Genomic DNA, 26,251 nt, shown 5'->3' with positions numbered 1-26,251 from the left:
CATGTATGTGTTTGCTGTCACAGACTATTCTGTCAATAGTCTTTTATTCTTAAAAGGATAATACTGTTCTTTTTTCGCTGTGAGCAAATATTTACTAGACTAAATAGGAATGGCCTGCAGTAGCAGATATGGTCAACAGGCAAACATGCTCTTTTCAAATCTGACATATTTTACATGTGAGATAAATAGTGAAAACTGGGAATAGATATATCTCATTTATTAGCAGAAATTCATTGCAAAACACAGAAAACATTCTTTCACAGTCCATCTTATGGTAAATATGTCCTTTTACTTCTTTGACAACATGAAGATCAGAGCCTAGAGTTCTGTTAGTCTTATGGAGACTGTTCATTTTCAAGACTCATTTAAGAAGCACTGCAGTCCAATACTAAATTCTATCAATTGTGTTTCTTGCCTTCTTCAACAGTTTGCTTTGAGCCTTTGAGAAAGTAGGCTGGGTTTTGAATACATCGGAAAGCCAGTAGTTGCATCCCCAGGGTGTATAAAACATTCAGTATCATAAACTCCCACCATGATTCTCGAGGAACTCTATAAGTATATGGTGTTCGGTGGTAGATGGAAGAGCCTATGTGCACAAACTGGGCCTATCAAAAAAAATGTAGATAAATTATAAAACTAGGTAGAAGGCACAACGGCAAACATCAGATAACTTCTCTTTTCTACTTAAAACCTAATCCTACCTGAGCCATTGCACCAGCAAAAACAACTGTCCAGTCCAACATCCATGTACAGCCAGGAACCAGCAGACCGTAGATGAACATACACAGAAACGGAAGTAGATAGAACATATTTACCAACATCTGGAAGAAAAGTTATCCGTCAATTCATCTTTAGGTAAATGTTGAAATGTATGCTTAAAGGGTTTTTTCCCAAAAATTATGGAAACCCCTTGAGGGCAAGAGCAGAGGTGGCAAAAAAAAAACAAAGGAGCACCATTACAAAGTGACTAGAGTTCACTAAAAGTGCATTGTCTGTCTATCTATAATGCAGCGTAAATCATGAATGTGTCGCTTCCTGGTACTGGTCCGGCAGAGTTCACCATCTTTTTTGTGGTGCACCTTTAACGTAGGGTGTGCGACAATTTGCAAGTTAAATACAGTGCTCGGTCCGAATCTATCGCCCCTAATATGTGTTGCGTGGAAGCCAGCGCCGCTGTGCCACAAAAGGGTTGCATGCAACACAATTGCAGCGCAGACACTTAAATACCTGTGCAAGACGATTTAGCCATGAAGAACGTGCACGGTCTGACAAAAGTGCTGCACGCAACCCTTAGTAAATATGACCCAAAGTGTACTTACCATGTTCTGGCTTCTGAGACAGAAGTCAACACTTCTAGTCTTCAGCACCTGACTGGCAGTGTTAGGGGGAAGGGGGGCATCTCTGGGCCCACTTCAGCCAACCCATGGTCTTCTTAAACCCCATGGGATATCACTTCCCCTGATAACACACTTCCCTTGATATCCCTTGGTCCAAGGGAACCACAAATTGGTCGAAGTTGTTCAAGTGATCCTTCCCCACCCTCCCTTGAATATTCCAGTCAGGGTCACAGGTTGCGACAATTGGAAGTATCGGGAGTACAGTAACAACACTTTCAGTTTTTTTGCCCAAGTCCCAGTTTTTTTCTTTTCAGCATTTCTAGAAAAAAAACCCTTATGGCACAAATGATTTATGATTATTATTCAATATTAAAGAAAATTATGTTTTAAATTGTTCTATATTAAGAATACTAAAGAATATAATCATTATTTTTAACTAAAGATAGGAATTAGAAAGCCTGGCGCTGTACTCTGCAATTTGCAGCAGTTACATAGACATGAAATGGTGCAGGTTGGCATATGTACAACTCACTTCTCCATTCATTAAAGCGACAGCCTTGTGATTTCATTTTTCTATTTAACTAATTTTTAGTCCCCCAGTATATACAAGTCAGTGAGTATTACCTTATTAAGCTACCGTTTCATATCTGAAAATCCCTTGTCACTTAGATTTTATGACTTTATTGTGACCTAAAAATTACATGGTTTTGTTTATCTCAGCTGAAAACAACAGAAAGTGCAGTTACCTGAACCTTAGGATAAGCCACTGGATCCCTTATATATGGTTCATATTGGTAGATGTATGTAAAACACAAGTCAGCAGGGCAGTCCAGTGCCAGCTATAAATGCAAATAAAGGTAGAAAAATTATATACATTTTTAAATATCTGAATATGTTTGGTAGTTAGGAATTAAAACATGATTTAGTTTAAAGGTTTAAAAAACGAAACAGTAGTGATAAAAAGGACCGACACCACAAACATAATAAATTATAAAAATTTCAAAATTGCCTGTTCTACTCATGATCTAAGGATTTAGGCCAGGGGTAAGCAACATTTACAACATAATGACATTTTGCTGAACTTTAAACCCTTAGTGAACACCCATAAGGATTTCTCTGTCAGTCACTAAGGGGCCTTCGGCTAGGCAGCAGAGTTTATCTGTTGGCCAAGCCTAAGTTCTGCATGGGCCACCCTGCTTGAATAGTGCGGTTATGCAGTGCATTTGTATGATCACATGATCACCAGTTCATATGCTAGAGTTGTAAAATTTAAAAAAAGGGGAAAAAAAAAAATTAAAATGGAAAATAAAATTCATTAACAATAAAACTATTATTTAAAGTGGAAAGAGTTCCCAAAATGGTAGCAGTAAAAATGTCAGCTCTGCAAACACGTTATTCCACCTGACATATTCTATCAAAATCTGCCCTATGAAAGCTCAACGGTGCTTCCTTCCCTTCTGCGCCATGCCATATGCTCAGACAGTGAGTTACATCTACATGTGGGGAATGATGCCAACACCAAGCCGAGCTATGGTACATGTTAGTCTTATACTATCAGTTTGAAAACCAGAACATTTTGAATATAGCAAATTTTTTCAAAAATAAATGCCAAATATATCAACCATAACTTTCCACTAACATGATGTTCAACATGTCACGAAAAAACAAATCTCAAAACTACCTGGGTAAGTTAAAGCATTCTAAAATTATTAGCGGATAAAGTTACACATTCTGATTTTGAAAAATAGGCCTTACTCATCAAGGTGCAAATGAGCTCGGTCACTAAAGGGTTACAGGACTGCATCAAAAACCTTTTATGCAGCAATAACCTCAATATAACACAAAATGCTAAATAAAGCAATAAATACCATCCCAGCAAACAAATACTGCATTTAGAGCAGAAAATAATAATACTGTGGTCCACACGGCAGGTTTAAAATACTGGAGACCCACAGAGCAGACAAAAACTAGCCGCTACCTAGCCTCATGTACCAATGAAAGTAAGTGTGGAACGGGCTTAGGCAAGCTCTCGTTGGACTTTTACTGTCAGCAGGGTGCGGACCACAACTCATAGCTTGACAGTCTGCATTTGGCCTGGCGGTGTGGCTTGCGCTCCACTGACCCCCTTTTTAGTTGAAAGGAATGTTTGCTGCACTTAATGTACATGCTCAGTAGTGAAGCTCCTCTGCTATAGATAACAGGAATAAGGCAGTGGAAAAGAATGCCCGTATTTATCTCAAGCACTACAGTGACCAGAAAAACAGGACTGAAGTTGGTTACCATTTCGCTGGAGTCAGAGTTGGGGTCAGAGGTTTAAAGTCAACCCTTGTTACCCTTGTAACCCTTGTTACATTTATACTTACCAGTCCCCTAAAAACTGTAAATATAAGGGCTCCTAACAAATAGAAGATCAGTGCAATATCTACTGGGCGTTGAAAAATTCCTTCATTTTGTGCCAATGTCACCTGCAGAAAAAAAATAAAATACATTGATAACTAAAATAAAAAAAAATAGCATTAATGGTGTACACATGGTGGACAGAACTCTGTTACCTTTTCAGCTGGCATTTTAGTAAAAGAATGCTTTTCTTCGAATATTCTCACTCCTGCCCAGATAGGAAGAAACAGGTAGGGGACATTAAGGATAAAGGCAGGGCGGACTTCTGTCCCATACTTCCCTGAAATAGAATAACACGACTCTGTAAAAATTCACTGCAGCAGAGAGATAAAAATTCCATCACAACGAACAAGACCAAACAATCTCTCTTTATGTCACGGTACAAAAGAAGTGACACTGACTGAGTCATGGGCCCCTAGTGAGATTTCATTGTAGTACAATAAGGCATAGACGCCCCCAGATGCACCATCCTTCATCCTGAAAGTGACAGAGGCATACGTTTGTCTCCTAGGCCACTATGACACATCTACACATAAATCATAGTGACACCATGGAATATACGAGACAAGTTTTATTCTTAGGCCTTATGAAATCAAACGGTAGTTTGAACAATTTTATTCTACACTGATGGAACTTAGGATATTAATAATTTTGCTAATTAATCATAGTTCTACTCAAATAAAAGGTAACTTTACTTCCACCCATGACAAATACTGTATGCAATATATATATTACATATACATACACACACGTGCAATTCTAATAGACATTAGATTGCATAAAACATGTTGGGCATCTGACCTTTACAGATCCTAAGACGGCTTTTAGAAAAGAATTTTCAGGGCTCAGGGCTTTAGTAATGATGTCAATGGTGCAATGTGCACAGATCCGGTAACATTAGCCCAATACAAAGCAGAGGGTTAGTATTGTGACAAGTGTGTCTGGACCTGTCCCTATTTTTACAACCTAAGATATACAAAATTAAAGTTACTTGTTCTATCTTGGTACCACAGAAAATTCAATCTGTGCCCCAAAAAGATAGAAAAAGATTGTTCCAAATATGTTATGAAAAAACTAAATCACTTTGAATTTGGCATTTAAAAAACTGGGCATGTGGACATTGGGGCATCAAAAAATGTAGTCCTGTAAGGGTTAACGCATGAAATTGAAAATCAATTCCCATTCCAGTGAAAGCAAGCAAAGAACTAGAAAACTATGTGGAACAGAAAGCATTTTAGAAAATGGTATAAATTAATTGTACAAAGACTACATTAGTTTTTGCTGAAATAATAATAATAATAATAATAATAATAATCTCTGTACAGCGCCATCATACAGTACTTTAACCCCTTACGGACGTAGCCATTTTACAGCTTAAGGCTCAGCCCCATTTTTATGGATTCAGAATTGTGTCGCTTTATATGGTTATAACTTTTGAACACTGTTACTTATCAAAGCAATTCTGAGATTGTTTTTTCCCCACATGTTGTACTTCATTTTAGTGGTAAATGTTGGCTGATATTTTTTTGGAAAATAAACGCAAAACTTAAAAAAAATGCAGAATTTTTTGAAAAATTTCACTTTTTTGAAATTCAAAATCATTACATTTTCAGGTTGATAGATTTACCACCTAAATAAGTTGATGAATAACATTTCCCATATGTCTACTTTACATTTTCATCATTTTTGAAATGTCTGGATAATTAATTTTGATGTCGTGCGGCTTACAAATCGAATAGCGATTTTCCTTTATTTCAGAATTTACTCTTTTGCAGATAAATAGTGTTTTGAATGAAGTTTTACATATTTAGCATCAAAACCCCCTATATCAGTGATGGCGAACCTTTTAGAGACAGAGTGCCCAAACTACAACCAAAACCCACTTATTTACCCTGATGTGTCAATGTGCCATTTTAACCCCTACGGCACTCAGCCTCTTTTGGCCTTAAAGGAAACCTACCACTGCTCACATGATGAAATCATGCAAGCACACCACCCTGTAGGCTATTTAATACTGATGCCGACTTTAGTTAGGCACAGCAATCTTTAGTTTAGCTAAAAAAAGATTAACTCACATATGTAAATTAGCCCTCCGGTGCTACCCCTACATCATCAGCCCTCAGTCTATGCCTTCCAATTGTTAATTATTCACGCCTCCTTCTTTCTACCTGCCCTCCTTCAGGTGCCGAAAGCCATGAAAGACTGAGGCATGAATAAATAACAATAGGAAGGCATCGACGGAGGGCTGATGACGTAGGGGTAGCACTGGAAGGGCTATTTACATATGTGAGTTAATCGTTTTTTTAGCTAAACTAAAAATCGCTGGGCCAAACCAAAGTATGTGTCGGCATCAGTATTAAATAGCCTACAGGGTTGTGTGCTTGTATGATTTCATCATGTGAGCAGTGGTAGGTTTCCTTTAAGGACGTGGCCCCATTTTTCAAATCTGGCATGTGTCACTATAAGTGGTTATAGCTTTGGAACTCTGAGATATCCAGGGGATTTTGAGATTGTACTTCAAATTAGTTTAAAAATTTGGATGAAATCTTTTGCGTTTAGTTATGAAAAAAAAATAAATTTGGAAAAAATCTGGAAAAATTCTTTATTTTCAACGTTCTAAATTTTCTACTTTTGATGCAGACAGTCATAGCACCCAAATAAATTCATAACTTACATTTCCCAAATGTCTGCTTTGTGTTGGCATGGTTTTTTAAGATTCCACATATTTTACTAGAATGTTATGAGGCTAAGAATTTAGGTATCATTTTTCACATTTTTTGTAAAATCACCAAAACCCGTATTTAGATTGACACTGAGAGGCCTAAATAATAGCCAGACTCATAAATTACCCCATTATGGAAACTACACCCCTCAACGTATGAAAAACCACTTTTGAGAAGTTTGTTAAGCCTTTAGGTGTTTTATAGGGGTTAAAACAAAATGGAGGTGCAGTCTGCAAATTGTAATATTTTTTCACCATACACTCATTTTGGGTGGAAAATTAAACATTTACAATGGATTAAATGAAAAAAGCCTCCACAAAGTTTGAGTACACTGATACCCTATATGTGGTGGTAAACTGCTGTATGGGCGCACGTCCGGGCATAGGAGAGAAGGAGGCGCCATGCAGAGCAGATCTGCAGCGTCACATTGTACAGGCAATAATTTTTTTTTCTTTTTTTAATGTGGACCTATAGGGGCTTATTTCTTTTGCCACATGAGATGCACTTTTCTGGTAGGTAATTTTGGGGCATCTATAGCTAATTGGTGAGATTTTATTAACTCTTTGTTGATGGAGGAAATGAAAATCAGCAATTTTTAGGAAAATTTTTATGTTTTTTTTTGGTCGTTAACCATACCATAAAAATAGTATATTATTTTTATTCTATGGGTCGCCACGATTACGAAAAGACCTCATTTATAGCGATTTTGGTTTTTTTCCCCAATTTTTACCGAATAAAAAGTAATTTGGCAAAAATGTTGTTAATTTTAGCATCACCGTCTTTCATATGCATAACTTTTTTATTTTTCGCCTCACAAATCTGTTTAAGGGCTTATTTTTTGCGAGAAGGATTGTTCTTTTTTGTGGTCTTATTTTAGAGTGCATAACATTTTTTAAATCACTTTTTAGAGCATTTTTTATAGGGTATTAATTAAAAATGATCTTTTTTCAGAAAGTTTTTTCGTTTTTTTTTTTCTCCGGCGTTTACCGTGCGGGTCCAGTAACGATTCTGTTTTATTATACAGATTGTTACGGAAGCGGCAATAACAAATATGCAGGTTTGTTTTGTGTTTTTGTGGTTTTTATACTTTATTAAGTGTTTTTATGGGAAAGTGACATTTTAGGGGCTTCTATTTTTATGTATTTATTTTTTATTTATTATAATGTGTAGTGTTCAGTGTTTTTCACTCTTTTTTTTTACTTATACATACTTGAACTTGAACCAGTGATGGTCTGATCGCTGGTTCAAATTCAATACACTGCTCTACAATACTATTTTATTGTAGAGCAGTGTAAACTGTCTGAGCAAGCTTGCGCATGCTCAGACAGTTTACAGTCAGACCCGGAAGGGGTCCGACTGCCATGGAGACCGGGCAGCTCAGTCCTCGGAGCTGCCCAGAAGTGGATTGGATCCCCCAGTAAGCGGCGCGGGGGATCCGATCCATAGCATAAACACCCTTACACGCGCAGTCATGCTTGACCGTGGCGTGTAAGGGGTTAACACCCGCGATCGGAGTTGGCTCCGATCGCGGGTGTTAGCGCAGGCTGTCAGCTGTGATAGAAGCAGGACTTTATAGCATGTCCCCGTGCGCTAAGTATGTAGCGCCGGGGACGTACTATAACGTCCTGGTGCGCCTAGGGGTTAAGCAGTAACTTATTGCTACCTGTTCTTCCACTTCTTTAATTGTATCGGCCCCTTGAGGTCACCAATACAGTTGAAACTAAGTGGGCAAATTCAGTCTATCATTGTAGCTTCTCTCCAGGGTCTCTCTGTTTCGAAAGAATGGTGGGTCCAGCAGGAGGACCTCCAAAGAGAATGCACTTCTGTCAACACCTTCTCAGTTTTCAAGCAGTTCCAAACAGTCAATGGATATTAACCTGTTTGGTGAACTCTGTCCTGGGCTGATGGCCTGAGTGCCCACAGAAAGGGCTCCGAGTGCCACCTCTGGCACCAGTGCCATAGGTTCGCCATCACTGCCCTATATAAATCAACCCATTTTCAAATGTGCACCCCCAAACTATCAAACAGCTTTTAGGAAGATTGTTAACCCATTGAGATCTTCTTAGTAATTGAATCAAAATGGAGGTGAAATTTAGAATGGTCAAATTGTGCCGGTTATACGTTCATTTAGCCCTAAAATTTATACATTTCCAAAAGATAAAAATAGAAAACCCCAAGTACAGAGACCCACCACAGGTGGACGTTACCTGTTTTATGGGTGCACAGCGAGGCACAGAATGGGAAGGAGCGCCCTGCCAGGATTTTAGTTTTCTCGTTTCCTCCTTATGTAGGCTATAAAATGTTCGCTTTTTCGTTATTGGGGCCATGTGACTGCATTTTTTTTTGCGGGATGAGATGCTTTTTCCAGTGTCGCCATTTTTAGGTTGGTATCACCTATTGTTGAAAATTTAGAAACTCGTTTTTGAGGGCAGGAGTAGAAAAGCATCAATTCTGTACTGGATTTTTGATTTTTTTTTTTTTTTTTTTGTGTTCACCGTTTAGCCTAACAATCATGTTATCTTTATACTATGGGTTGATACGATTATGGGGATACCAGACTTGAATATATTTTCTTACATTTTACTAAATTTGTCAAAAAACTAATGTGGGGATTGCCATCTTCCAAGTGGCATAAAATTTTTACTTTATTGGCTACGGAACTGGTTGATGGCTTGTTTTTTGCTTATGGGCATTTTTATTGATTTATTACTTTCTTTTTTATTGAATAACATTTTTTTTTACTTTTTCACTTTTCCACCATGGGACATTGACAAGCAATCATCTGATTGCTTGTTCATGATAATACTCTGCAATACTCATGTATTGAAGGGTATTAGCAGTGTCAGCCTATGCACTTGCATAGGCTGGCACTCTGCCAGTAAGATGACGTCACAGACGCCATCTTACTGGCAGTGCTTGCAGGTCCACATCGGATCAGACCCCAGCACTTCCATAGCAGCGATCGGAGCCCACTCCGATCGCGGGTGTTACACTGGGGTGCCGGCTAATAGTTACAGCCTGCACCCCGTGTTTCCCGATGCTGGTTCAGCTCAGATCCAGTGCCGAGCCGTCATCAGCTCCGTGGCGGATAAGGGGTTAGGAATTCTGGGGGAAATAAATACTACATTACAGAGTACAAATAGTCATATGGAACAATCGGAGCGAGGGACCTGCTTGAAAGAGCTTACAGTCTATGAAACTGAGCAACGCCTTTAATTTTTGTGTCAAATCAAGGTTTGCTGCAAAGGGGAATGAAGGTGATTTTGTGATTGCATTTCTATACTCAGTATGTTGTATGTCCTCACAAATCTAGAAGTTGCTAGGAAATTAACTTTTGTCATCTGTAGTGCTTATAATTTGTGGATTATAATGTAAGAGATTTTTTATCTGGGGCTCATCTGCAAGCTGACTTTCATATTAACCCTTTGATTGCTCCCCAGTATCGGGACGATAGCACAAACTAAGACACACCAGTCTCTTAGAAAATGCAGAATCTCCCCTTTTACATATGCGACTGCGCACTAATCATCAGCAGCAGCATAGGGGGCGTGTAAAGGAGATAAGGTGCTTAAATGCTATTGGCCATAATGAATATACCAGAACATCTTTAAGACATTCTTCCAAAAAGTTATTATTCGGTGTGCCATATAATCGGTGTACAATGACTCAGGGACGCAGCACTGTACGTGGAAATCAGAGAGGTCTCCCTAAGTTGCTGCTTGGGCAAAAACTTACAAGGCACAAGAGCAGGGCACTATGCAGCGACTCTATATTGTGTATTAAGTACAAGGACAAGAGAGAGGTCCTTGTAATAACAACAATACATTGGCACACCAGTACAGAAACCCCCAGACCTGTATGCATTTTGGACTACAATAGGTACATGAGAGGGGTTGACTTGTCGGACCAGGTGCTTAAGAAGGGTGTAGTACAAGAAGCTGGCCGTGCACATCATTCAGCTAGCACTGTATAATGCATATGTGTTACATCCATGTGCAGGCCAGAGGGGAACTTTTCTGGATTTTCAAAAGGTGGTCATTAAGCATTTTCTTTTGGAGACCAGGAAGGGGGGGGGGTGCCAGCACTTCTTGAAGTTAAGCCACAAAACGTATTGTTCCAGGGTTGCAAGTTCCAGGAGAAGAGTTCCCCAAACTGCCAAGAAGGAAAGGACACAAAAAAGGTGCAGGGCGTGCTCCAAAAAAGGCATTTGGAAGGACACCATTTACCATTGTGAAACATGCCCCAAAAGACTAGGACACTTAGATTTTACCCCAAAGTACTATGCCCAGCTTAGGGCACCTTCCCTTCTAAACCATGCTGTTTCCAGCCTGTAGATTATTGCCACAAATGAGATATTGCCGTACCCGGGAGAACCTGCATCATGATATTTGGGGCATTTGTCTCCAGTGGAGTATTGCTGTGCTCCGGACAACCCGCAGAATGATTTTTGGGGTGTTCGTCTAAAGTGGCATGAGTTGGGCAAAATATATTTGGCACTAAAATGGCACATTTGAGAAAAAAAATGCTATTTTAACTCCACCCCTCAGTGAATTTATCAAGGGCTTTATAGTTTCCAAAAAAGTGCTTCATGCCCTACAGGTGAGAAGGGTGTGTTATGGGGCAGTCTACCACCGAGAAAATAGTGGAACTGCCTTGGGTGTCAGAAAGGTGAGTACAGAGTTAATTTTTTTTAATGTGCTGGGTAGGGGGCAGGATGTCTATAAACTTGTGGGGAGTGGGGGGCAGCAGCAGCAGGCCGTCTATTTACTGGGGGGAGGGCAGCAGCAGCAGGCCGTCTACTTACTGGGGGGAGGGGGGGGCAGCAGCAGCAGGCCGTCTACTTACTGGGGGGCAGCAGCAGCAGGCCGTCTATTTACTGGGGGGGGGCAGCAGCAGCAGGCTGTGTACTTACTGGGGGGGGGGCAGCAGCAGCAGGCCGTCTACTTACTGGGGGGGGGGCAGCAGGCCGTCTACTTACTGGGGGGGGCAGCAGCAGCAGGCCGTCTACTTACTGGGGGGTGGGGGGCAGCAGCAGCAGGCCGTCTATTTACTGGGGGGGGCAGCAGCAGCAGGCCGTGTACTTACTGGGGGGAGGGCAGCAGCAGCAGGCCGTGTACTTACTGGGGGGGGGGGGGGCAGCAGCAGCAGGCCGTCTACTTACTGGGGGGGGGGGCAGCAGCAGCAGGCCGTCTACTTACTGGGGGGGGGGGGCAGCAGCAGCAGGCCGACTATTTACTGGGGAGGGGGGGGCAGCAGCAGCAGGCCGACTATTTACTGGGGGGGGGGGGGCAGCAGCAGCAGGCCGACTATTTACTGGGGGGGGGGCAGCAGCAGCAGGCCGACTATTTACTGGGGGGGGGGGGGCAGCAGCAGCAGGCCGACTATTTACTGGGGGGGGCAGCAGCAGCAGGCCGACTATTTACTGGGGGGGGCAGCAGCAGCAGGCCGACTATTTACTGGGGGGGCAGCAGCAGCAGGCCGACTATTTACTGGGGGGGGGGGGACAACAGCAGCAGGCCGTCTATTTACTGGGGGGGGGGGACAACAGCAGCAGGCCGTCTTTTTACTGGGGGGGGACAACAGCAGCAGGCCGTCTTTTTACTGGGGGGGGACAACAGCAGCAGGCCGTCTTTTTACTGGGGGGGGCAACAGCAGGCCGTCTTTTTACTGGGGGGGGGCAACAGCAGGCCGTCTTTTTACTGGGGGGGGGCAACAGCAGGCCGTCTTTTTACTGGGGGGGGCAACAGCAGGCCGTCTTTTTACTGGGGGGGGCAACAGCAGGCCGTCTTTTTACTGGGGGGGCAGCAACAGGCCGTCTTTTTACTGGGGGGGCAGCAACAGGCCGTCTTTTTACTGGGGGGGGCAGCAGCAGGCCATCTATATACTGGTGGGGGGGGGCAGCAGCAGGCCACCTATATACTGGTGGGGGGGGCAGCAGCAGGCCACCTATATACTGGTGGGGGGGGCAGCAGCAGGCCACCTATATACTGGTGGGGGGGGGCAGCAGCAGGCCACCTATATACTGGTGGGGGGGGCAGCAGCAGGCCACCTATATACTGGTGGGGGGGGCAGCAGCAGGCCACCTATATACTGGTGGGGGGGGCAGCAGCAGGCCATCTATATACTGGGAGGGGGGGCAGCAGCAGGCCATCTATATACTGGGAGGGGGGGCAGCAATGTGACCAATGCATTTCCCACCTTAGGCTTATACTCGAGTCAATAGGTTTTCCCATTTTTTTGTGTTAAAATACGTACCTTGGTCGGCCTATACTCGAGTATATACGGTATCCATTTTTTTTAACCTGACAAAAACACTTGGTCAGTGCTGAAACGCGCTGTTTTATATTTATATTCATCTGCATTATGAATTAAAACGTGGAACTTCTGAAGATGTGCTACCTGTGTGGATACTTCTCGCTTGCATGATTTTGAATATTATCCACCAACGTGTTAAAACTAAGGACGTTTATTCTCTGTGGTTGCTTTACCACTGTATGCTGCTCTGCGTATAAAGAAATATATTACATGCTGAACACTCAAGACCCAAAAGTGAGAGTTCTACTTCTTACCATCTACTTCTACTTCTTATCATTGGAATTATAATCCTACACTTGAGTCTCTCACATTCGGTTTTCCCTCCTGCTTGTATCTAGCACCCTGCCCATGTCTACTCCATTACTACAGAAAGAGAAACTGGTCAGATTAAAAAAAAAAAAAAAAAAAAAAAAAAAGGGCTGAGCCTTAATAACAAAACTGGCTATGTTCTTAAGGGGTTAAAAAGTTCTTGAAATGACTATTGTGTACATGTGTAATGAGAGCAGGAAAAAAGTTTGAGGATTTCATGGTTGTAGGTCTATCAGAGTATAAAATTTGGTGGGTGGTTGGGGTGGCCATAGGCCCTTAGAAGGCTTGGATCCTGCGATACCGCCTAACCTACTACTGACCTGCACCTACAACAGACCTATCCGATTTGCATACCGCCTTCATCCAGAATTGCTTACCAGACAAAAGATTTTAGGTGTGCCAGACACAAGCACTAGGGACTTCCCACTTTTTTCCTGGACCTGAACCTCCATAACATTGTCATTAACAACATGCCATGTGCTTCACATGTTAACCGTGGGAGAGATACAAAGCTTCTGGGTCAATGTCAATGGAACCCTCCTTACTGTAATACAGAGTCTCATGCTTTGAGCAACTTTGCCTAGCAGTAACCCCAAGTCGGTAGAGGAGCAGTCATAACTTCCCTTGACTGCGGAAGTGAATGTGGTCACCTTTTCCTCCCTTTCTGTTTCCCACCTGCTTATGGCTTCTATCCCATCTCCAAATTCTTGACTCGATTATATAGAGGTGTTTTTAGATGCAAGTCCAAAATGTGTAGCCCCAACTGAAAGGTTTGAAATAGACCTTCAGTTTACTTGACATGTGTATTTTGCATAAACGAACAATGCCATTTCCATATATATATATATATTTTCAACATTTTGTACATCTGATGTTTAACTGGTTGTTTGTTTGTTATGTTCCAACAGTAGAATATAAAATGTTGGCAAGTAAATAATAGATGTTAAATTTTACTTACCAAGCACGTTCCCAGGCAGAAACACTAACATGCTCATAAGTAATGAGCCCAGCCAGTAAAGACCCACTGTCTTGTAGCTCTTCCTGGATAGAAAAATAAATGGGGAAAAATGTCTTAATTGAAACTAGGATGCTCTGGCATGAGTGTAAAAAAATAATTTTTACAGTCTCCATACACTTTACAAGAACAATTATAGGCATTTTACAAGTAATGGATATTGACAGCATGGGGCATATTTATCAGGACGTCAGTGGCGGAGAGGTCCTGAAATAATCGCAAATGCTAGCACATGTGATTATTTGCCCCAATCCGCCACCTTAACAACAGTGGGGCGAGCGTAAAAAGTCGCCGGCTGCGTTTATTTCTACGCCAGGCCCTGCTTGGCGTAGAAAAAACACAGCGTGGAAGCCTCTTGATGTATCCTGCTGTGAAAATGCAGTGGCGGGCATATCATGTGCCAACGCACGAGCGCCTATCTTTATATAATCAGATTGCTTAGGGTCTCAGCCACTATATAGAAAAACAGTCTCAATGGATTATCTTGTGGTAAACTGACCTATGGGCTATAAGCCAATGTATTTCTGGGCTATACATGCTTAATAACTACTTAAAAGTTTAAGCAAATTTCAGAAAAGAGCAGTTCTCCAGTTTAGAAGCTCTGATGGTTCCCCTGTACTTTAACAATGCCTATGCCTCAGTGGTTATATACTGCACCAGCCATGATGCAAAGGCCACCTACTGGCTGCAACACCAAAGCGCTGGGAGTAAAGACTGGGTGAGACCATGGGAGTTTCTACATGAAATGGGAGGCTGAAGAGGTTTTTTTAAATCACCTTTACTGTAGACTTTTTGTAGCAGTCTTTTTGTTGTAAAAACAGGGTCCTTCAAGATTCTGAAGAGTGACAGAAAAATGACCAGGTACAGAAAATGTACATATAAAGTAAAGGGAACCAGTTAGGGCAATTTGATACATCAAACCACCCACAGGTCTTTATGGACTTGTGTTTAAGTGTCTGAAATTGTCAGGGTCGCCTGAAGCAGAAATAAAACAAAAAACACATTTATGCTGTAATAAAGGAAAGCACATCAGCTTCAGTGCACATGTGCTGTTCCTTTATTACACTACAACGGAAAGAGCACCAGAGATTAGTCTGCCCTCTAGGTAAGGCCCCCTGCACAGTTATATGGGACACAAATAAACTCATGTGGACCATTGTCCGCATCCCATTTGCCATCAGCAGTTGAGGGCGGCAACTGAAAAAGACTCTCTGGAATACAAACAAGCAGAGAGAAGACATGCTTTATTGTTAGCAGCTCGGACAGTCGGCGCATGCATGGGACAGTGGAATCCATGGTCTTGTACATGAGCCTATAATATTGAATGGGACGTGCTAGCCGTTGAAACAATGGCTAACACAAATCCCAAATTAATGTTTGTTTGCATGATCCTGTTTGTATGTAGCTGCTTGGTTTTTTTTTTATTAACCCAGTCCCAGACAGCACTGATATTGTACAAATTGGGACAATTAACCAGTGTTCATTGGTTTAAGTCTCTTTAAAGCTATTAATTGTACTGAATTTAGAATAGTCTGGTAAATTTATAAAAGTGGAGTAACTAAGAAGTACATAGATCCAAAAGAAAATGAGTTCTTAACTTACTCACGACCAATTGCACCTAACATAATCAAGTACAGCAAGTAATGCGCTGTCCCATCCCATAGGCAAATGAGCATTCCATGTGCAGTCCGGAGGTACGGCTCCCCCTACAGAAAGGAAATAACATCAGCAATTCTGTGTAAAAGGGATTGCCTGCTAGGTGTAACACATAACTATGTAGAATCGACTATCTGAAATATAGAAGTGGGGGCACATATACAAATCTGTTGTCAATTATGCATAAACTACAATCTAAAATCACTTTTGCACTAAATTTATCAAGTGGTTTTTGCAGTATTTAACTTGTGTGATTAAGTTGAGTTTTTTTCTAATTTGTACTGCAATAGGAATTTTTGCCCGTTTCCCAGTAAATTGCATAGACAATAAACGTTACCAAACAGAAGTAGCATTCTTACCACTAAAAACAATATGTAACTAGAAATATAAAAACAAGTTATGGATTTTGGAATGCAGGGAGTAAAAAATAAAAAACAAGGCAGTGACGAGAAGGTAGATGCTGGGATTTTTGTCCATGATAAAGTATATCTTAGTTTATCAGGATACATGTTGACTTTCATCCCTAGCATATTTACTATCAAGAGCCCAAAGCAGGTCATCATATCCCCCTAACAATTCTTCTGAGTGGAGAGCATGGCACATCTGCAGTGACTGTAATGCCTACCTCTTTCATGTAGAACTCCATAAATCCGCTGATGTAGCCGTCTTCTTCCATCCATATTATTAAGTCAATGACACTTGTGAAGGAGAAGATTGCAAAAACTAAATATGTTTGAAGAAAGGAAAGGAAAGAAATAAAAATTCATAAATAGGTAAGTGGCATGCCAATGTTCAATAGACTAGCAAGAGGACAGAGACATTAACCACCTGAAATATTTTCCTACTTCAACATCAAATGAGACTGAGTATTTTAGGGCACATTAAACTCATATAAAGAAAAATGAGTTGAAACAAATCTTGCCACTCCAATGTTGGTAGTAGATAGACCTGAAGAATAAAAAAAGACTTGTACAGATGGACTGTTTTTATGGCTTTCCTGAGGCTACTGGTGAACTCCTAATGTTCTGTCCAAAACATGCAGTTATCAAAGGACCACTGAACACCAGCGAGGTGGCTCCGTCCTGTCAATTTTCTATGCTGCAAACAATGGCATATATTACTAATTATTATTATTAAACTGAAGCTATGGGATAGCTTTGCTCTGTTTTCTTGAATGGAGCAAATGTTACAAATGTTATCTAGAGCTCACTGCAAATATTAATTTGTATCAAAAGCCTCCCATGGAATTGCAATCAACGGCGAACATTTATCACTTTCCGTGAAATATCACAATAGCCTGCTTATTATCCTATTTACAACAGCTCCATGTCAAGGGGGCATAAAAGAGTTCCTGCCCCGGGCCTGCGCACCAACTAGACCATGCAAACACTCACTCTGATGCGAGCGCCATATAAGTCAATGGGCAGGTCAAATGGTATCACACACACATTAGAAAACAACTTAAAAAGACACAATGATCACATTGCATGACGCCAGGGCAACAGAAAGTACAAAGCAGTGCCCCAGAGAAAGCCAATATGAGTGATATAATAATTTCAAGTCCGTATATGCACACTATTGAATTCATCTGTTTTTACAAACCAGAAAAAAGGGCAAATGCAAATCCACTGTAAAAAAAAAAAATAATAATAATTACATTTACATCAGTTTTTTAGGGTTAAGAATTGGCTTACGCCACCAAAAATTTGCCCAAAATTGTGATAAATCTGTCAAAGGTCAGCGGCTTTGTCATTAGCTTAATAAAGCCAGCTTTAAGAAAGTGTTGGATGGCAAAAATCATATTTTGAGCAAATATTTGCAACTATTTTGATGTACAGGGATGATAATTTGGGAATAATAATGATGTTTAAGATTTATTTTTTGATGTGGACAACATATCCATACTAAATTTGTCAGTGGGGAGTCTATGAGGAGTTCAAACCACAGGAAGCTGCAGACAGCTATTGTCCATGGAGAGCAACCATAACTTTGTGTGTTGTCAAGAGCAGCGACTGTGAAAAATACATTTATGTTGCCGGGTTGTAGCTAATTTTGGATACTGAAAGTCTCCTCACACTGCTCTGTTCTTTGTGTTAAAACTACTTCCCAGTCACTTCACCATGTATTAATATCTAACAAGAAGCCTGCTACAGGAGGTGGAGCAATTCATTTCCCACAGTGCAAGAAGTCCAGCTACAATGATGGAATAGAAGTGCACTTATCACAGTCGTTTTAACAACATACACTGTATTCAGCTTTGTATGGTAAAAACTGCTGACAGATTCCCTTTAGGTTATACTTGTTGTAAAGTTGGAACTGCTTACCGTAAAATAAAGGATCTTTGGGTGGGTTTCTTTGTGCAAAGAAAAATAACACGACCAACAAAGACAGCAGCACCAACACTCCAATGCCAGCTACAACAAAAGGACTAAAAAAAACAGGAAAACATTTTTCATCAGACACGGAATCATTTCATAAAGTTGATTACACGTAAGGGTTGACATTTGTATGGGGAGTTCTATTACCGTAATTCTTTTCCAATAGCCATTGGTGTCTGACAAACCTCTATCCAATGCAGCCCTGCAGCCCTGAGAGGAACACAAGCTAGACAGCCCCCAGTGCCACCACACTTTTGTATTTACATAGAATATTCAATATGTGATAATGTTAGGTTTATTCAAATTGGGTTTTAACACTGTCATGTTACCATGATAATGCATATGCATGGTTTACAAGTTTAACAACTTCTTGTGTTAAAGTTCTTGTGTTTTTGTTGCAGATTTTGTTGCCAAAAACAAGTAGACTGATAAAGTATGGAAAATATTTAAAAAAACGGTTTAATCTAAAAATCTATTTCAAAATATCAACGAAAACTTGAGCTAGCCTGCAATGATTGACAGTGCGAGAATAGTGGTTGGAAATTCTATACATTTCATCCCCATGCTGCTAAAAAGATTGACCTGATTTAGTGCTTAAATGGAAGACTGTGCCCATACTTTAAGTCCCAATCCCTGGTGGGTGCAGCAAGCACCCACCATATATGGAGGGGGCTCAGACACCTGAGTGAAGTTGGCCCCCCCACCTTGTTCAAATCAAACAAAAATGGTGTCAAACGTTTGTGCTACGTTTGTGCTGGTTTGTGCAGCAGAAATTTTTGTTTGTGCCGCTATCGTTTTTGAGATTTTAATGAATGTTTCCAGAGGTCATCAGAGGTCAACCAGCCCCCCCACATTGCCCAAATCAAACAAAACTGGTGCCGAACAATTCTGCTACGTTTGTGCTGCTCAAATTTTTGTTTGTGCTGCTTTTGTTTTGAATATATGAACAAAAAATTAAAGTTCAAAAGTTCAAGCAGCCCCCCCACATTGACCGAATCAAACAAAACTGGTGTCAAATGTTAGTGCTATGTTTGTGCAGCAAAAATTTTTGTTTGTGCCGCTATTATTTTTAAGGTATGTTCAGGTATTTGAGGTGTTTAGGATGAACTGGTAAAAAACAAACCTAGTGACACTTCCCTGGTTTGATCACCAGGGGGAGCTAGCAAACACATTGTACTTTGGAAGAAATGAACTCTAATGACCTTTGCAAAAAAGTATGAATATATTAAAAATGATAGCGGCACAAATGAAAATTTTTGCTGCACAAACGTAGCACTAACGTTTGACACCAGTTTTGTTTGATTCGGTTAATGTGGGGGGGCTGCTTGAACTTTTGAACTTTAATTTTTTGTTCATTTATTCAAAACAAAAGCAGCACAAACAAAAATTTGAGCAGCACAAACCAGCACAAACGTAGCAGAATTGTTCGGTCCCAGTTTTGTTTGATTTGGGCAATGTGGGGGGGCTGGTTGACCTCTGATGACCTCTGGAAACTTTCATTAAAATCTTAAAAACGATAGCGGCACAAACGAAAATTTCTGCTGCACAAACCAGCACAAACGTAGCACAAACATTTGACACCAATTTTGCTTGATTTGAACAAGGTGGGGGGGCCAACTTCACTCAGGTGGCTCAGACAGGTTTAACCATACCTTCACATACTATTTTATTGTGGGTCGTTAAAGAGAACCCGTCATGCAAAATAACTAAATATATTTTCATAAACTGCCATTAGAGAGCATTGCCTCTATCCCTTCATTGTCCCTCTACATGCCTGTAAACCTAAGCAATGAGGTCCTAAAGCTGTATGCAAATGACCTGTGAAATGTCCAATGAGTCATTAGCATATTCAAGCTGTCCAGCTTATTAATGAGTGGGAGGCACAACCACACCCCCAGTGCTTGACTGACAGCCTGTATAATGACGTGAGGCTGTATAATGATGTGCTTCCTCGTGCCGGCGCCCCCTGCAGCCTGTGTGTGTGTATAGGAGAGATACACAAGCTCCAGGCTGCAGCCATGTTATAGCAGATCATGTCAGGCACTTGTGTAGCTGATGTCTGTGTCTCTGTGTTTTAGGAGGATGCAGAATGTCAGCAGATGCAGCACACACACTAGCAATGCTTTACTATACATTAAACACAAACATGAGCAGGGGGAGGAGAGAGGAGGGGTAACAGGGGTGACATCACTGCCTCTGACCATGTGACAGCCTCATTTACATAATGAAGAAAAGATTATTTTATAATGATTAATGTATGAAATAACTACCGTAAATAAAGGCTGTGATGGGATCCTTGTGAGGTGCTCCAACAGGTAGTAGTGACCGGACTAGTGACACAGACCTGATGAGAGGTCTATATTGTCTAAGGGCAACTGAAATAGTATACACCAGGACTGATAGAGACGGGTTAGAATTATATCTGTGAAATGCTGTATTTTTTTTGTTAATAACAGTGAATTAGAGAATGTGCTATTTTGTTATCCCAAATACATTTAAGAAACTAGTCTTCGTGGGAATACCCCTTTTAGGGTTACTTGTCTTCTCTGCGGTCTCCATTATTATTTGTTTGGGAACTATATTCATTCTCTGGTGTGGCCCTGTCATAGGACTTGACACTTAACCTAAGTATAGGTCCAAAATATCAGATCAGTGGGTCTCCAACACATCTGCTGATCAACCGTTTGCAATGTCTCTGGAATTAAACAGTGTGCAGACTTTAGTTCCTTTTCTCCCACTGAATAGCGGACCAGTGAGGTGCCAGGTGTCTCACAGTCAGCACTGCCCTATAGTAACTGTACTAGATAATTTCATTCATCTAATACAAAGGTCACACAGGTTACTTACCAGTATGATAAAATGAGTCCTCTTGTTGACTCAATCTTACATTACAGATAACAGATATGTATTTTGCATTGAAAAAGTAATTTCGTCTTTCTATGAAAAGGATATGGATTTAATACTATACAGCGACCCCCAGGTAAGATGAACATTGGTTAATACCCACTTTTACAAGCCGCCATATAATATACATTTTCCAAGAACTGAATTATTTGACACTTTTGCCTGGAATCAGCGACTGTAACGGGAATGAGCCGGGTATTATATTTTCATGTTTTATTCATTTTACCACTAGAATCTCCTCTCCTACAGCTGGGTAGACACAAGGAAATATCTATACTAAAATACTAGGCCCTGGGAGGCTACTTATAGCGCAATGTACCTTACGCCAAAATATGTGTAAAGTGATGGGAGAAGTGTAGAAATTTTGGATCTATAATTGCTCATAGTAAGTGTTTGATTCATTTCTTACCCTTCAAATAGATAAAAATGTCTTTACAGAACTGCATCCATCATATTATCATTAGATGTGAACCAAATACACTACAAGTAGAAGCTATCTGAAATTCCCACCACCAGACAGCAGGACCAGGACCAGCAATCTCTCTTATTATTGGAGTGTATAATAACATACATGTAACAATTATAGCAGGGGTCTTCCCTGAATATGAGGACTATTAGTCCTACAGCGCAGCGTATGCCCCTGTACACAGTCTGTATGAGACAGGTGTATCTACCAGTGCTACAGCGCAGCGTATGGCCCTATACACAGTCTGTATGAGACAGGTGTATCTACCAGTGCTACAGCGCAGCGTATGCCCCTATACACAGTCTGTATGAGACAGGTGTATCTACCAGTCCTACAGCGCAGCGTATCCCCCTATACAGTCTGTATGAGACAGGTGTATCTACCAGTGCTACAGCGCAGCGTATGCCCCTATACACAGTCTGTATGAGACAGGTGTATCTACCAGTGCTACAGCGCAGCGTATGGCCCTATACACAGTCTGTATGAGACAGGTGTATCTACCAGTGCTACAGCGCAGCGTATGGCCCTATACACAGTCTGTATGAGACAGGTGTATCTACCAGTGCTACAGCGCAGCGTATGCCCCTATACACAGTCTGTATGAGACAGGTGTATCTACCAGTCCTACAGCACAGCGTATGGCCCTATACACAGTCTGTATGAGACAGGTGTATATACCAGTGCTACAGCGCAGCGTATGCCCCTATACACAGTCTGTATGAGACAGGTGTATCTACCAGTGCTACAGCGCAGCGTATCCCCCTATACAGTCTACACGAGACAGCTATATACTAGTCCTACAGCACAGCATATTCCCTATACAGTCTTATGGGGATCCTGTCTGTAACAACTGACGGTATATACTTTATATAGGCCCCATACACGTGTATACCCAGTGTACTCACTCAGAAACGGCTGACATAGAGTTCACCATGTAGGAGATAGGGACAGCGGTGAGGGATAGTAACAAGGGCCCGGCGGGCTCCGGGAGACCCATGGTGCCGCTCAGTGGTGTGCCCGGCTAGGTGTTTCCCGGCATACAGGAGGTGAAGCCCGGGACAGGTCTGACTAGCTGCGCGCTGAGAGCGGAGGGGGCGCCGTGTCTCTGGCCATACAAAGTTCACTCTCAGGTGTTACGACATGCACGGGCTGCACTGATAAGAGCCGCAGCTGGGGCCCATGTTTAGTTATTGCCAATGCACTGCTACTCCTGGCTATGCAGGGAATAGCCTTATTAGCCCGAATGGAGAGGCCAGATGGAAAGCGTGAAAGTGGAGGCAGCAATGAAACAGTGTTATTCGTAGTAATAGTCTCGGGTTCAGAAAGGTGAACTCCCCGACAGGGATTGTGCACAGGTCCCTACAACCTGTGAACTATAATTAGGGCGCGTTCGCACGTTGCGCTTTAGTTGCATTTTCATTGCTACTATTTACATTTGTTAATGCTATGTTGCGTTTTGTAAACGATTTCATGGCTTCTTATATACAATTCAGGGCGCGGTCCCACGTTGCGTTTGCAAACGCAGACGCAGACCAAACCGCGCCCACCGGGCGGTCCGCGGTCCAATCGCATCGGCGTTTCTCTATGTTTCTATTGAAAACGCCGATGCGATTGGACCGCGGACCGCCCGGTGGGCGCGGTTTGGTCTGCGTCTGCGTTTGCAAACGCAACGTGGGACCGCGCCCTAACAGTTATCCTGTCACCATATACATGATTTACCTGTGCACAGCCTCTTTTTACTTCTCATATACAGGCAGCCTCCGGGTTACGTACAAGATAGGTTCTGTAGGTTCTTAAGTTGAAATTGTATGTAAGTCAGAACTGTTTATTTTATAATTGTAAACCTAGCCAATTTTTTTTAATCTCTGTGACAATTGTATTTTAAAACCTTTGGGTTGAACCAGGATTAACAATAAATCTTAATAGTAGACCCCATTGATAACTAATACAGCTGATCATTGTAGCCTGGGACTAAAGTACAGTAAAAGACCAACATCTAGAGGGCCGTTTGTAACTGCGGGTCATCTGTAAGTTAGGTGTTATTAAGTCGGGACCGCCTGTAATATTGTATTTTTAACCAATAGGAAAAAAAAAAACTAAATGGTGGTGTGCTTCCATATTCATGCATTATGGCTGCTATGGTGTCAAAATGAGGACTTTACCCCCTGTTCTGTTGCAGTGTGGCATTGATTCGGTACTCCAAAAGTAAAGATGTTTGATTTTCATATTACCATATATAGCTACCATTTTCATGCTTACACGATAACATTTTCTGGAAGTGGAGCCTTAGCATGGTCAACACACAGCTGGGTGCCCCTGAATTAAAGAATAACTCCGATGTTATAATGATTTTTATCAAATTGCCATATATGACTCCCCCTTTAAACACAACAATGTTTTTTTAAATTGCCCTTTTCTATAATTTTCTGTTCTGCAGGTATTAGTCAAAAATCTTCAGCTGTAGTGAAATGAGTGGAGACTAAGGCCGGCGCCACACAGGGCGCTTTGTCTGCGCTTGCAAACGCAAACAAAGTCGCGCCCACCGGGGCGGGCCTCGGCCCGATCGCATCGGTGTTTCTATGGAAACGCCTGCGATCGGGAACGAGCCGCCGGTGTTTTGCGTTAATTTAATGCAAAACACCGGCGGCTCGTTCCCGATCGCGGGCGTTTCCATAGAAACGCCGATGCGATCGGGCCGCCCCGGTGGGTGCGGCTTTGTCTGCGTGTGGCACCAGCCTAAGTCAAATTGAGGTTGCCTTCACTTACCATGATACCTTCTCTCATTTAGTAATTTAGCAGCAAATACAATGATATTCCTACAAGTATAATCACTGAACACTGCATAGTGTGTACATACAGGATGTAAATTGTGACTAGCCTGGCAGCCTGTGTCATGTATAGGTGCATGGAGCATGTTATAAGTAGTAGAAACCAACAGTTACATGAAGTGTATAGTCTGTGTTGTTTGAGCACTAAGGAGTAATAGCTTCTCTGCACTGTGCGATTTGAAGTGGGGGACAGGGTGCAGCATAAGGTGCAGAGAGACCCAGAGAATGTTTTATAGAATCACACACATACTAGAATCGAGGGACTACTAGTGTAAAAGTAGGCTAAACTGAGGCGGATAGCAAGAGCAGGAGTGCAAGATCTGAGAGTGGATTTCACAACTACTGTAAGTGAACAAAGAATGACATAATACCTTGTAGAGAGTGACAATAATTAGTAGCTGTGCTTATAATTTACATAGATTTTACAAATTACTCCATCAGTGCCTTTTCCATTAGTTTGTGGTTTCCTTTCTTCCCTACTTTGAATAGTGCAGAATTGTAAAAACTACTATTCATATATTTCAGTTCACAAAATTATGAATAGGGCAAGGTTTACAAATATTTGTGAATATTTTTCTTGTGGCTGCAATAAACAAAGTTGACTCTTGTTCATTTAAGATCCTACTGAAATTATGGCACATAATAAAACTAGTAGCTCTGCCTCACTATGAGCTTTGGATTCTTGTTGTGCGTGATGTCATCACTGGATAAGGCGGCCACATCATCCAGGGAAAAGTCTTTCCTAGTTTAGGACTTTAGCCTGCTAAATAAGGTTGTACCACTGAGGATATCCGCAGCATGTCTGATGAGTTGTGCCTGGACTCTGCTCTCTTTCTTATCTCCTCCTCCTACAGACACACACAGGACTATTGACCTGACCCAGATTTCTGCCAGTTTTATTTTTGTTAAAAATTGAAGCCGAATAAAGAGCAAACTCATCACTTATCCATAGGAAAGTGTCTGATAGCAAGGATCACAGGGGGTTCTATGCAGAATATTAAATGGTGCCACTAGGAATTGCAATCTATTGTGCTGATAACAATCCCTCATAAGCATTTGGACTGCGAAAAGTGAGAAATGTAAAAACTGAAAAGGGTTAATTCATTATTACAATAAAATAAATTTCCTTAGGGGTGTAGTTTTCAAAATAGTGGTTGCTTCCTTCGGTTATCATTTAGGCTGCAGTGATATGTACCGCTTTAGAAACTGAATCAAAGCACACGGGAGCATGCCCCATATGCATTTCTACAGAAACACAGGCAGTCGTTTACTAGCACCCATTAAAACAATATAAGACTCCGGGTACTGGTTACCTATTACATGCGTTGCTATGAGAGGCGCATACGAGATCGGTCGTGGCACGTCCCCATGCTCTTTGATTCTATTTCTAAACGAAGTCAAAGCCGTATGTGTGACCGATCTCCCTAAGGGCGCGTTCACACGTTGCGTTTTGACCTTGGTTTTCATTGCGTTTGAAACGCATACACAACAGCTGAGGAGAGGTGATTTGCCTAATTACATCGCTGCTAACATTTCCGTTTACAAAACGCATCGTAAACGCGATGTTAACGCATGTGTTTTGTTAAACGGTAATGTAATTAGGCAAATCACCTCTCATCAGCTGTTGTATATGCGTTTCAAACCCAATGAAAACGCGACCAAAACGCAACGTGTGAACGCGACCTAAATCTCAACCTAGAACTTCTGCAATTGCCCATCAATCCCACATGAACTACCAAATTAGGCCCCAAATGCACACAGTGTTCCGTTTCCATGATAATGGAGGTTTTGCTGTCCTGATATCTCAGGGGTTTCGCATTTTTGTCAAAGCACCTATAAATTATTATAGCAGTTTATATTCAGAAACGTTACATTGGCCCGCATCAAAGATAGTGTACACTCCACTAGGGGCAGTATGTCTGT

General features: G+C 41.5%; 1 protein-coding gene across 1 annotated transcript; it reads right to left on the bottom strand.

Moving 5' to 3' along the window:
- Window positions 1-202: 202 nt before the first annotated feature.
- Window positions 203-22,738, bottom strand: TM6SF2 (transmembrane 6 superfamily member 2). The gene is made up of 10 exons (XM_072155821.1): window positions 22,406-22,738; window positions 18,077-18,180; window positions 16,378-16,475; window positions 15,699-15,802; window positions 14,040-14,122; window positions 3,890-4,014; window positions 3,701-3,802; window positions 2,084-2,176; window positions 702-821; window positions 203-605 (listed from the first exon to the last, which is right to left on the bottom strand). The coding sequence occupies exons 1-10, from the start codon at window positions 22,495-22,497 to the stop codon at window positions 399-401; spliced, it is 1,128 nt and encodes a 375-aa protein (XP_072011922.1). The 5' UTR covers window positions 22,498-22,738; the 3' UTR covers window positions 203-398.
- Window positions 22,739-26,251: the final 3,513 nt, after the last annotated feature.

The sequence above is a fragment of the Engystomops pustulosus genome, chromosome 1 (assembly GCF_040894005.1).
Source record: "Engystomops pustulosus chromosome 1, aEngPut4.maternal, whole genome shotgun sequence".
Classification (NCBI taxonomy): Eukaryota; Metazoa; Chordata; class Amphibia; order Anura; family Leptodactylidae; genus Engystomops; species Engystomops pustulosus.
The sequence above is the reverse complement of the archived record's forward strand: the minus strand, read 5'-3'. Positions and strand labels throughout refer to the sequence as shown.

Coding starts and splice junctions, on each gene's coding strand:
- TM6SF2 (XM_072155821.1), bottom strand. CDS start 22,497: ATGGGTCTCCCGGAGCCCGCCGGGCCCTTGTTACTATCCCTCACCGCT. Junction 15,803..16,377: donor TGGAGTTCTACATGAAAGAG/GTAGGCATTACA, acceptor TCCTTTCTGTAG/GGGGAGCCGTACCTCCGGAC. Junction 606..701: donor TTGCTGGTGCAATGGCTCAG/GTAGGATTAGGT, acceptor TTTTTTTGATAG/GCCCAGTTTGTGCACATAGG.